This window comes from Eschscholzia californica, unplaced genomic scaffold (assembly GCF_041429995.1).
Source record: "Eschscholzia californica isolate CP2 unplaced genomic scaffold, dmEscCali1.0.p SCAF_3, whole genome shotgun sequence".
Classification (NCBI taxonomy): domain Eukaryota; kingdom Viridiplantae; phylum Streptophyta; class Magnoliopsida; order Ranunculales; family Papaveraceae; genus Eschscholzia; species Eschscholzia californica.
In genome coordinates, this window is record NW_028238420.1 from 55,024,669 (window position 1) to 55,038,660 (window position 13,992).

General features: G+C 37.0%; 1 protein-coding gene across 1 annotated transcript; it reads left to right on the top strand.

Moving 5' to 3' along the window:
* Positions 1-3,772: 3,772 nt before the first annotated feature.
* LOC147552012 (NAD(P)-binding Rossmann-fold superfamily protein) lies at positions 3,773-11,628 on the top strand. The gene is made up of 10 exons (XM_086666613.1): positions 3,773-4,218; positions 4,353-4,505; positions 4,700-4,847; positions 5,124-5,336; positions 6,281-6,415; positions 7,326-7,460; positions 9,216-9,431; positions 10,128-10,252; positions 11,078-11,135; positions 11,270-11,628. Exons 1-10 carry the CDS (start codon positions 4,127-4,129, stop codon positions 11,378-11,380), a joined length of 1,386 nt encoding a protein of 461 aa, XP_086522739.1. The 5' UTR covers positions 3,773-4,126; the 3' UTR covers positions 11,381-11,628.
* The last annotated feature ends 2,364 nt before the right edge of the window (positions 11,629-13,992 follow it).

Below are 13,992 nucleotides of genomic sequence, written 5' to 3' on the forward strand. Positions count from 1 at the left end.
TTCTCTCTCTAAAATTTGTTTTCTCAAAATAGAAATCCTAAACTAAAAGGAAAGAAAATCTCGTTCAGCATCTTCATCACCTTCATCTTCTTCATTCATCATCTTCATCTTCTTCGCATCATCACAGTTTTCATTAAAAGATCTTTAATCGAGCTCCCTACTTTCTCACTCTATAATTTTCAAGGGTACACCATCACGGTTTTCACATCTTCTTCAATTTTCAAGTAAATTTCAAGGTAACTTTAAAGAAAATCCGACCCAGATATCCTTTGGGTCCAAATCTTGAAAGCCAAATATTATCCCAACTCTGCCTACCCGGGTCCGGCTAAATCTCACCACTCTTTGAACTGGAAGGTCCTCCGGAAGCATTATAACCAAATTGATAATCTCATCACCTGGGAAGTACACACGGGAAATAATATTAACATTTGGACGGATAATTGGATCCCTGACAACACTTCTCCCGTTCCTAACTCTAATAACCCGAACCTAGTCAAAGTTTCTCAACTCATCACTAATGGACATTGGAATGAAGACACTCTCAGAGCTAATTTCCACGATCATACTCAAAACCTAATCAAAGCTATTCTTCTTCATAATGAAGGCAACGACCAAATGAAATGGACTTTCACCGAATCTGGGACTTTCACCGAATCTGGTACCTTCTCGGTCAAATCTATGTATCAACAATAACCCTCAAACTCAACAATAACCCTCAAACCCCTTCTCCGATCAACTGGAACTTCATATGGACTCTTCCCACGATTCCTCGCATTCATCTTTTCATTTGGAAAATTTGCACGAAAACCCTCCTAGTTCGCGATCGTATAGGTAAATATATAGGTAATTCTTATGTCTGCCCTAATTGCCCTGAACAAGAAACGATCGAACATGCACTTCTACATTGCCCTTTTGCAAAAAATATTTGGTTTCACTTTAACATTATATTGACTAACATTGTATCTCTAATAGAATGGATTTTGTCTTGCCAGGATGAGAACCAAAGCAGCTAAACATCCAATGATATCCACTTTGTTACCATTCTACGACATATACGAAAAACTAGATGCGATCATTGCTTCCTACTTACAATCAATTCCACTAGTAAGGTGATTAACATGATTTTAGCATTTCCAAAAACCAATAAAGTTCTTGAAAAACCTCCCCCTCCTATCATGGAGAAGTGGCAATCCCCGATAGCACCTTTCCTAAAAATCAACGTTGATGCTTCATTTACTAACATTACAGATATCATAGGCACTAGCCTAATAGTACACAATGATAACTCATCTTTTGTGACTGCTAAAGTAACGGTGACTCGAGCTCGAACCAGCGAAGAAAATGAAGCTATAGTTATTCCTTATGGTCTCTCTTGGGCGGTGGAAAACAATCACAAGCTTATCATATTAGAAAGTGACAACATCAACCTTATTCTTCACCTCAATAATCCGAGACACAAGATTCAGTGACAATCTAAGATCCACACCTAGAAAATCAGAGAGTTAAAAAATAGCTTCGACAGTGTCAAATTCAATCATACGAAGATAATGTTTTATACTCAAACCGACAAATTAGTAAATGGGCTCGCGAGAAAAATAGATCGAAGTCCTTGAATAATGTTCCTTGGTTCTTAGTTAATATGTATTGTAATAATACTCTTACCGTTTAATGATATTTCATAATTCAACAAAAAAAAAAGTAGAAAACAAAAGAGAGAAACTAAGAAAGTAGAGAGAGAAATGGAAAGATATTTGGTAGTATAGTAACTAAAAGAATTATTATAGATATTTGGTTTATCCTACTCCTTAAATGGAGGAGAATCTAGTTGTAAAATAGATTTGTGAGATAATGTTGGAAGGTCAAACGGCCATGAGCTTGAATTAAGAGAGACTTAAGAGGCAGTTTCTTTTTTTTTTTTTGAATTAAGAGGAAGTTTCTATAACCAATATGTTTATGAAATTGAGAAGAAGTTTATTAAAATAAAAATACGTTTACAGAATTTTTTGAGAGAATACGTTTATAGATTTTTAAAAGGTTTGGCAGGAAGTTAAACTCTCTAGATTTTTTCCCTATAAGAGCATCTCCAAAGCAAAACTCAAAAAAAACTCTAATTGACTTATGTGTCGAGTCTCAATTGTGATTTTCTCTTTTCTATATGGAGAACTTGAGTGTCTCTAATTCAAGTCATTCTCCAATGCAACACTCTAAAAAACTCTACACATGTCACACATACATTTAATAGAAAAAAATAGTTGAGAAATAAAGACTTTCTATTGATTTTAAAATTAAATTTGGTGACTAGGATACTTAAGATACTCAAAAGATATCTCAAAAATAGAGTTTCTAGTTGAGACATCTTAAAACTAAATGCTTCCACATTATCTTAAGATCTCAATTGAGTCTCCGCATTTCTTGGTTATGGAAACAAACTAAAAATGAAAGGATAAAATTCTAAAAACTTAGTTGAACTACAATATGGCATAGTAATAGGCACTATATAACTCATCTTGGCTTCCATTACTTATTTGATTACCTATCGATTTACCTACATGATAACTTCCCTCACTCTTTTTCATAGTTTTTTTTCCTTTTTTTTTTTTTTTGAGAATTCGACTACGGTCTACGTTAGTCGTTACAAGGTATAATCGTCTAATTTAAACTGAGAATGAAAGAGGCCTAAAGCCCGACAAATTATTACATTATTCATAGCCTACATTACATAGGATAAATTTTGATGACAACTGCTTCCATCGAGACTCGATCCCACGACCTCATGGTCTTAAGAGGGGTGTCCAACCATTATACCAAAGGGTGGTGGACCACTCTTTTTCATAGTTGTGATGTTTTTGTATGTTGTTTTTTAATTAACTGCCTTGAATATGAAATCAGATTATGTAATATTTCTATGGGAAATTTTAAAAGGCCCCCCCGTTTTTGTTAGAAGGCCTCCCCGCTAAAAGCGCCCCCCATTATAACCAATTTGGTTATAGGGCCCCCTCTACAAAAGAGCACCTCCTTCATCAATATTTGACCTAACGGCAAAGTTAACGCCGTTAGGTCAAACTTAACCCAGGACCGGTGATGTTGACCGCGCCACATCATCATCTTCTCCGGCAGGGTCGCCGGCCGGCCAAACTTCCGGCCGGCGACCTTCAATTTTTTTTTTTTTTTTTTATTCTCTCTCTTCTCTCTCTCTCTAAAAAAAAATAAAATTTTTTTTTTTTAGAGAGAGAGAGAGAATAAAAAAAAAAAAAATTTGAAGGTCGCCGGCCGGAAGTTTGGCCGGCCGGCGACCCTGCCGGAGAAGATGATGATGTGGCGTGGTCAAATGATGGAGAGAAAATGTGGGTGAAATAGACCTTTAAAGGGGGTTTTTTTCACCCATTCAAAGAGGGGGGTCCTTTAACCAAGCTAAGTCAAATGTCTTTTACTAAGTCAACGAAACCATGGGGAGGCCTTTTAACAAAAACGGGAAGGCCTTTTAAAATCTCCCTATTTCTATTTAATCGTCGGCGTCAATCTTAACCCTTCATAATGTGTTCTTCTTTATTTATGATTCACATATATAAGTAACCATCAATCTCATCAAAAAAAAAGTGACCATCAAGCTGTCCGAAAAAGAGTTTATTTCTTTATCAACTTAAGATAGGCTCCTTCATCAAAAAAAAAAAAACTTAAGATAGGCCTCTTCAAAAAAAAAAAAAAAAAAAACTTAAGATAGGCCTTGGAACAAAAAAAAAAACTTAAGATAGGCAAAATTATGTATTATTTTGCAAAATTATGGTTGACTCAATAAATGGGGAAGATTTGTTTTAAGGTTACAAGCAATGTGGAACTTTGGATGAAACATCTTAATCACATAACAAACATGGGTTATTGAGTTGATTTAAAGTACACTCTCTAAACCCTAGGGTTTCTCTTCTTCTTCTTCTTCTTCTTTCAGTTTGACATCCTAGGATTTAGAAAACCTTAGGTTAACTGTTTGCTTCAGTGATCGTTCTAACTCTCGGCTAAAGGACTCTTTCGCTATTCGAGGACTGATTGTAAGAAACAAAAGAACACCGTTAAGTGTAGTTTGTTCAGCTAGGCCACGACAATCGGAGGCTGGACACAAAAAATCAAAGAAATGGTGGAGAAAATCAAATGCTTAGCTTTGCTTGGAGCTGGAGCTGTACTGGGTTCCGTCTCTTCTGTTGCTCTTCTAAAGCTTCTCTCCAAGTCTCTCTCTCTCTCTCTCTCTCTCTCTCTCTCTCTCTCTCTCTCTCTCTCTCTGTATCTATTCAAATTGTTAAGTCTAATTTAAGAATTCTAGGGTATACTAAAATTCTGCCTTATCATCTTCACATATGCAGAAAAATTCCCAAGCAATGCATTACTAAAGCAACTGCCATCAATAGTAAAGGCAACATATCTAGACTAGATGAAAATGGATTGCATGCTGGTGGAGAAGGCAATGTGGGTTTGGACCTTCTAAAGGATGAAATAGTCTCTGAACACCTTAGTAGGTAACTATAAATGTGATTGAATGCTTTTATTTCTTTCAATGTGGATAAATTTTGAGGTCTACCCTTGCTTGATATTGCAGATTTAATTTATTAATACAACCTTTCATTTCATGGAAGACTATTTACAGCTTAAGATTACTTGAATAAGTTAAGTAGATAATTGTTCTTGAAACATATTATGTTTACTGTAATAGGAACATCCAATTTTTTGGCCTGGAGTCCCAGCGGAAGGTCACTGGATCTTTTGTTGTTGTAATCGGTCTTGGAGGAGTTGGGAGTCATGCTGCTTGTATGCTATTGAGATCAGGGGTTGGCAGGTTGCTCCTAGTGGATTTCGACCAGGTATTCACTTCATTAATAAGTACTATGCTATATTACGTTATAAATGCTGCTTCTTTAAATAAATTAATGCTTTTTCATCTTGTTTAGCTCATATATGTATGTAAAAGGGTCAGTTGGGATTGGCTAATTGGATTGCCTCAGCTCGGTCAGAGTTAAGGATTACAAGATAGCTTTACTCAAGTCAATCCCATCGGCTTAATCGGTAGTGCATACATAAGAAGAACAAATTCTTGATGAAAGTTATAACTACTATTCTTTCGTTGTCTCATCGAGAAGGTATCACTTTCGTCACTGAATCGACATGCTGTAGCAACAAGGGAAGATGTTGGGATCCCAAAAGCATTGTGCCTCAAGAACCATTTTTCAAAGATTTTTCCGGAATGTCAAATAGATGCCAGGGTACAACTATATGATGCATCATCGGAGGACGATATTCTTTCAGGCCAGCCTGATTTTGTATTGGATTGCATTGATAATATTGACACAAAGGTAACTACTGCTTTCAGTTTTATTCAAATTTGGCATAAATGATTTTTCTACCAGTGAGGCAGTGATATTAGTGATTTTCCTAGAAGCATACAGCTTCACACCTATTTTCTCGTAGAATTGACACCTTTGTGTTTAATCTCCATTTATACTTTGGTGTGGAAAGCTGGGTGTAATAGTTGCTGGTTTGATATAACATGACATCTTTGTTTGTAGGTTCTTATACATGACACCTTTCTTTTGTATTGGTCTTCACGACATTTTACTTCTTAGGCTAAAAGTTTGCAATTTCTGGTTGTTTTGGATCACAAGAGAAAATCTCAATAGAATAATTCTGTCATGGTTCTGGTTGTGTTATTGAATCTATAATTTAAAATTTAGGTGTTTGATTTCTAATGAGAACAATCCGAACTATCAAGATAGCTTTTACAGAATATGCGTTTCGATTGCAATAGTTAGTTGGGATGGAAATCGTATATCATTTTTTTTTACCAATCCTTAATTTTGTTCCATGTAATGTGCTGGAAAATTAATCATGTCCACTTCAGTGACTACAACACAACACGATATATGAGTGGTTCCCCAAATCCCAGGGTTATGTTAATTAATTTTGTAGGTTTTGCCAAGTCTACTGCAAGAGGCAGCTTGAGGAGTTCTACCATGAAATAAAGGAAATAACTGTAGAAGTGCACATTTTTCTATTACCTTGGTTGGAGCTTGGTAATGTTAAAATATGATACAAAAGCTTCTTTTCAAATTATGAAGTTCTTACAGATCCTGAATATCCCGTTTCTGCCAGCTCGTATACAGTACCCAGAAACTTTCTGGGTACTGCCCGAGCCAGTGATACTTCTATTTGAAATCTCAGATTAGCTTGATTTGAGAAATTGATTTTGTTCAGAATGTACTCTTTTGAAGCATATGTGCTTAATGTGTTGCATTTTCAGGTTTCACTTCTTGCTGCATGTGTGCGGAGGGGTTTGAAAGTCCTTTCTGCTACAGGTGCTGGTGCTAGAGCTGATCCAACAAGAATACGTATTGCTGACTTGAAAGAATCAACAAATGACCCCCTATCTCGATCGGTGCTAGTTCTGTCTTTAATTATATTTTATATAACTTTTGTTCTTGATTATATCTATTGGTAATAGCTTTGGATTCCTGAGTATTCTTTTAGTTGTTGTTACTGCCTGGAACCAACATCCGGCTTATACACATTCTTGTATACTGTTTTAGTTAGAGAAATGCTATAGACACCACTTCCACCTGCTATCTTAAAATCTGATAACCATGTAAGAGTAAGACACCCGCAGTAGAGATGCTCTAAGCCTCTAACACATGATTTATTACCTTGGATGCTTCAAAAAGCTTTAATGCTTTAAATTTTAACAACATTTTGTGGAGAGCCAAGTTTAACGTAAATTATGTGTGGATGTTGTACATGGTTAGTCATGAGGCGTGAACAAACTAGCGTTGCGGTCATCTTTGTCCGAGCTGCATTGGTAGGTCCAACCAAGGCACGTCGAATAACTGGAGTTTGTAAAGAAGTGGGATTCATGTAGGTTAGTTCTGTAAGGACACCTAATTCTTTTTCGACGCCTATCGGCCTATGCTTCATCAGTATCTAGTGAACAAGATGTCAAGCATGGTTAGTGGGAAAAGGTCCAAACATGGGTTGAATTAGAATTTGTTACGTGTTTGTTTACCTTATACTTCTTTTACTTTTGCACATAGGTTATCAGCGTTACCTGTATCCAGGTTAATATAATGATGGATCGTGGATGACCTGTGCTTGTTGCTCCATGCCATACACGGGGTTACTACATTCTCCTTCTAACGAATACCAATACTTGCAGCTCACAATAACAATGCCAAGGACATATAACTTTAGGCCTACTTATGTTTAGATTTCATGCAGAAGTTGTCCTCATATGTCGTTCATATCGAGCCAATCATTTGCTTTATTGTATTAATACAGACCTCTTCTTTGTGCAGGTAAGATCTCGCTTGAAAAAATATCATGGTATTGAAAGCGGAATACCTGTAGTTTTCTCTTTGGAAAAACCAAAGGTAAAGCTTCTTCCATTTAAAGGGGCTAGTGGAGAAGAAGAACATCCTTCAGATTATCAGGTCTGTTAGCACTATCATACATAACTTCAAACTACCTATTTTAAAGTATAACTGTATAAGCTTCAAAGTTAATGTGTGGTTTATAGGATTGTGTTGGAATAAGGATGTAAAAGGTGGAAGTGAAATCTTGATTAACTTCAACCTCCATGAGCCACCGATATGTAGAATCATTTCCTCATGTTAAGAACGATAGCCTACCGTTTCTGCAGTGCTGTTCAATTCTCCTTGATGTGACAACCTTCCTTCCTCTAACATTGCCTTGAGGCAGGTTGGATGTTCCGAGTTACCACAATATCTGAATGTAGCTTTGGTTTATGCAAGTCCGGAATTCAGTTCTTCAGGAGATTCTAATATGATCATTTTCTTTCTTTACCATACGGACTCCTAACTAATAAATAGCATCACTTTCATAAATTAAAACACCTCGATCAAGCATCTATTGCCTTCCTAACACCATATGGCGTACACCCAAGTCCACTAGACTACAAGTAATCATATCTTTGTACCTGAAACAAATTCAAATTGTAAGCTGCAGATTGTCATGGTACGCAAAGTATCCTTTGTTTTATGTCCTGCTGTTTGCAATCAAGAGCTTTCACCAACTTGCAGATTCTAGGTTTCCTTTTATGTTGTTGTTGATCACGACATGACAAACGTCACCTTCAACTGTATACCTCGTTTCAGAAATATTATGTTTGGGTTTATGTGGTTAAATTTGTTGCACCAGATGCTTGCTCATTTGCTACGTTTGCCGAAACTCTTTTGTAGTTGCTGATCTTTGGACTTTCGGTAGCAAAAATCACTCTCTTGCGTAGATTGAACTTCATGGTGAAGTTGAACTTTTGGGAGTAGTAAGGTTCTTGGCCTAGAACTTCTCCTCGTCCAATTGAGAACTTTGGATTGGCTCCTTTAAGGCATAAGATCACCGAAATACAAGTTGTGACCTCTTAGGCTCTTAAATACTTTTTATTTTGAAGCTCCGAGTGAATCATGTTGAAAGAAGAAAAGTGTGCAAAAGTTTATAGGAACTGGGAAACAATTGTTTGCGAGAAAACTAAAAAGGTGTAAACTTGCAATTACAACACAAGTGCTTTGCTGCACAAACAAAATCAGTATAAGGTTTTGTTTTCGCAGAAGGGATATTCCTGCTCCAATAAAATAGTGTTCCTTTGCTTAAGTCCATGATTTCTGTACAAGAAAGGCTTTTATCCTTGATAAGTCTGCTGTTCCTCCTAAATACTAATTGAAAGTTGAAACTAATCCTAATCTAAAATAGAAACCCTAGTTAAGTAAGGAACTGTCTGAAACTTATCTAATACTTGTGAAATACTGAACACCAGATTACCGAAAGTAAATAGAACAAGTAATTAAAGCTGCGGCAGCCCGATGCTGACCCTGGCATGATGAGCTTGGGTTTTCTCATTCACATGAATCACATCAATATGACGCCTCCAGGCTCGATATTATCATAACATTTATTGACAAAAGGGAATTATACGAGATATTTCGATTTTCGAGTTATCTACTTGAAATACTTTGTGCATCCAACAAGTGTCGAATCTATTCTAACCATTTCCTGCATTACTTCCTTGAAGTTTCTTCCATCATTCTCTACAAAGGCATTTTTCATTAGTATTAAAGTGATTTCAATATTTTGTCTTCTCCCTTTGGCTAGGTTGAAACTAAAGTTGTGATAAGTTGTTCAAACCAAAAGGTGCGATCTTTGACATTCTATCTTGGAATTCTTGCTAACAGATAGTACCAGGTTTCAGAGTGCGGATTATACCTGTAATGGGAACTGTTCCTGCAATTTTTGGGCAAGTGATGGCCTCCTACGTATTGACAACTTTGGCAGAGCTGCAAGTTCAAACAGAACCAATAGTGAATTTGGGTTTAGATCATTATCGAACTCTTCATCTGCGCCTCATCGAGCATGAGGAGATTGTGTATGGCACTTCAATCCAAGTTGAGGTATTCAAAGTTGTGGGCTTGCTTTACTAGTTGATTCTTGTTTCCTAACCATTTTATTCTGTGATAAATAGGTTCAGATGAAGTAGTTTGAGATAGTACTAAAATTTAATTAAATAAACAATCGAACTCTGGATCGTCTCCCCATGGGCGAGTTGAAAGTGTATAAGAGTGGAAGACATGTATTTATAAGAAAGAAAAACCAGTCGTTAGTTATTTCGCGCAGGTGCTGAAAAAGTTATTAGGTCATGGCATCTACATCTCCATATTCCATAATAGTGTATTTCGACCTTTTTCGTCCAGCAGCAACAAACAGATGGACTTTAGACAATCGAAAAGCAGCACAGCTGAAAACATACGTAGTGCTGCTTTCTGGACAATTAGTGAAAAGCTGCATTTAAGCAACAATATATTTGTGTTGTATATGAGTATATCAGTATATGGAACTCACAGATTTTGGCATTTTCATCTAGGCTATGGAAGTCATAGCTAACTTGAACAAAATATGTTGTGGATTATTCAGTTCTCTTTTTTTACTAATTTCTTTTCTGCATCAAGGATCACAGTTACTAAAGTATTTTCATGTTCGTATATATGTTTTATGAGACCTGGATGTCTTAAGTTGAGATAAGATTTTAAGCTGGTCGTGATATAGGTTGTTTATTATATTCTAATAATTTGTTTAATCTACTTACTAAGGTAGATACTGAAGATGTGATGTACATTGTTAAAGAGTTGTGGCATGGGCGAAGTGCAAAGGATGAATCAGTGAAAGATGTCGGAAGGGGAATGTGGCGATCTGTTAATGAGTTAATGCTTGTGAGGTCAGATTGCACTTCATTCATTCACATTTAAGTAATTATCGATGGATTTCCTCGCTTTATTTGATTGACCATTTCGAGAGCCAGACTAAGAACTTGTGTTCTTTGCACAATAGTGTGACATAGTTGTCTTGTTCGAACTGGAGTTTGAAAGCAAACCTCTCTTCGGGAGAATAGATAGGTCATTCATATATGACCATATGACATCTAATTTAGATCCAACATTCAGTTCACTAGTGGGATCCAGGCATTCCGGCTCCCTTTTTCTCGAAAATGCATAATATATCAGACAGTTATTCTCAATCATAGGTTTAGATTCGGCATCAATTGGGAATGCAGACACCTCTTAATTTTTCTTTATTAAAAAAAGTTCAGGCATCAAATGGTTTTTTTGAATTGCTTTGAGATTCTATTCCAGTAATATACTAAGTGCTTTGAGATTCAATTACTACATCTTTTTGTGGCTGTTTGTAATTTATCAACTGCATGTTTCGCATTATGAAACTCAAGTGATGTGTTTGACTATCTATTCTTCTTTCCATTGACGAACCTGACTTGGGAGGTAATGCTGGAAACTTTCTCCTGCTGACCCGTATAGCTTGCGAATCACATCTCGTTTCTATCCATCTGGTTGAGAATTTCAAATAAATTGTGTTCCAAATGAGCTTGACCTTATTTACATCAATACATTTTGGTAATGTTCATATATTATGTAAAAAATGCTTCGGTAAGAACTACCTAAACTACAGAATTTGGAGTTCTATGTATGAAAGATAATATGATCGGTTCTCTAAGTTGTTTACCCTCATGTCTGTAATATCTTTCCAGATGGGACAAGACAAAACCAGCGTCAATTTGTAACTTAATTCTTCTAAGATTTAAAGAGGTAAGATTCCTATTTTATATTATTGTATTGTATATAATTTTCCTGTATTCATTTAGTTACTGGGCATCCTTGATTCTTTTCTGAATTTGTTCTTGATATACTTGCTAATGTCCTTTGGTTTAAATTGCATTCAGGCTGATGAACATGAGCAGAGAACACTCGATGATATAAAAGAAAAAGAACCAGAATATTACGCAAGGGTTTTATCAGTGCTAAAGCGAGCTGAAATGGATCTTGGCTTATAGGTGGGGTTCAAACTTTTCATTGAGCTGCTGCCTATCAGGTGTCTGAAGTATTTTTCATGCTAATACTTTTTTTCTAATGAGACATCTTGCATGATGAACTTGGTCACGAATTTAGAATGAATTTCTTTTTGAGTTGGGTTATTTTAGGGTTATGTTTTAATACATTTTCTTTTTTAAATCATCTTATTTTGGGAGTCGGGAATACTCTGTTCACAATAAATCAATTTTATACTATACTTTGTTCCTTCGATTATTTTCCAATGTTTTATTGATTGTAAGAAAAAATACGCCGAAAGGGAGTGGTGGGACTGGGCTGGCTCATCCACAACAGACCCCTAGTGATCATTAGGCCGACCCTCGCAAAACAAATATCATGGCCCAGCCTACAAGGTTTCTTTAAATGTTTAAGATCTAGATTACTCTCTTTTGTGTAACAAAATAATGTTAGGTTCACCAACCATTCTGGTCAACATAATGCTTTAAATAGTTAAATATAGCTAAAACAATATTATAGGCAATGCCCAGATGTATGTGTTTTTAATTTAAAAATGGGTCAAAACAAGTTGACCAAGTATGGTAAGAGACAATGCCTAAATTTGAGGCTAATTGTCACTCGTCTCTTTTTTTTCACTTCTTCCTGTAAAATGTAGTCGGCTGATCGGTAATTTTCGGCCTGTGAGCTAAAACAAATTTGTTCATCTTCTGGCTTCGTCATCTTCTTCTTGTTCTTCCTTCTTCTCCTTTGGCTGAAGTTTAGTTTTCAATTTAAAAGGCCAAAATTGATGTAAATCGCAAAACAAATGATATAGCATAAGGTTTTAGGACATATAAAATGATATAAAAAATCATCACAACTTGTGCGAAAAAGTTTGTGACTTAGTTTGGTGCAATTTCTTATTGCTAACGTTTTGTTTTCAAGATGTCAAAATTGATGTAAAACACGAAACAAATGAAAAAAGATGAGGTTCTAGGACATGTTAAACACATTTCGCGAAAAGATCATCACTACTACGCGGAAAAAATCAAGACACAGTTTTGTGCAGTTTTTTTTTGAATTGGTAAATGTGTGCCTCAAACCCTTCACCTCTAAGTTGGAAGACTTACCTCTTACCACTTGAACCAAGGGTTGTTGGCCCAGTTTGGTGCAGTTTTCCATTGCTGACGTTTTGTTTTCGATTTAAGGGGTTAAAATTGATGTAAAACACGAAATGAATGATATAACATGAGGTTTTAAGACACATGAAAAACATTTTTACCAAACCTCTTGGATTCGATCAGTTTAGTGGTTTAGCTTCTAAGTTGAGCTTCTGCTAAATCTCTTCCCCCGCTACAACTAGGGGTGGGAATCGGGCGGGCTCGGTCGGGCTCGGGCTACCAAGTTCCGGGCTCGGGCGGATCGGGCTTGGATAAGCCGAGCCCGAGGTAATGAGCCGGGCGGATCGGGCCGGGCATATGAAAGACTTGAAGTGCCCGTAGCCCGTCCGAGGCCGGCTACCCGAACGGGTTTCAACGGGCTCGGGTCGGGCGGGCTCGGGTTTTAATGAATTACTAAAATAAATAAAATAACAAATAATTTAATAATAAAACAATAACATATACCTCAAAATTATGAGAATACTGCGAGCCATCAAAGCTTAATTTTGAAATTCTTTTTTTTTTTTGTTGAACTAATTTTGAAATTCTTAATAAGATATTCTAAACTAGATGTTCTGATTTCAAATTTCTTAAAGATGTAACAAAAGTTTTGAACAAGTACCCCGCCATAGAATCGATGGTGAGGGGCTGGAACGGACAAATTGGATCCCATCCAACTCGGGTACGGGCAAAAATTGGTTCCAATCTAAAATAATTACCATTCACACGTGCGCTCTAAATCCTACTGAAAATGTTCTAAACCCTATCAACAGCTTATGGTAATCTCAGAGTTCAGAGACTCACTACGCATCCATCCACCACTTGTATAAAAAGAAAGAAAGAAAGTAAAAGATCTACAGTAATTACAGTTCACTTCAGAAACCCTAGATCGTCTTATCTTATTAACCAAACTCACAAACCCTAAATTCCTGTCAACAGCCACAAAATGAACAATAACAATAACACAATCTGACTCTAAATAAGTTCGTAGGCTTAACCAACAGATCGTACTAACTATTGAGAGAGAGAGAGTATTTAGGTTTAGTGTTCGTAGGAAAGGGAGAGAGAGAGAGGAGGAGGCAGAAAGAGAGAGAGAGGAGGAGGCGGAAAGAGAGAGAGAGAGAGAGAGAGAGAGAGCGGCGGACAGAGAGAGAGAGAGGGGCGGAAGAGAGAGAGAGAGAGAGCGGCGGTCAGAGAGAGAGCTAGGGTTTCAAATGAGCTAGGGTTTTGGCTAAGAAATGAGGGGTATATATAGGGTTTCGAATGAGCTAGGGTCGGGCTACACATACGGGCATCCTATCGGGCCGGGCTTCGGACGGGTTATACGGGCCGGGACTCGGAATTGAGAACCTGACCGAGCCCGGCCCTATTAGCCCGATCTATCGGGCCGGGCTAACCCGGCTCGGGGTGCTTTCGGTCAGCGGTCACTCACGGTTCGGGCCGAACGGGCCGGACCGCGGGATTTCGGACCGTTTTCC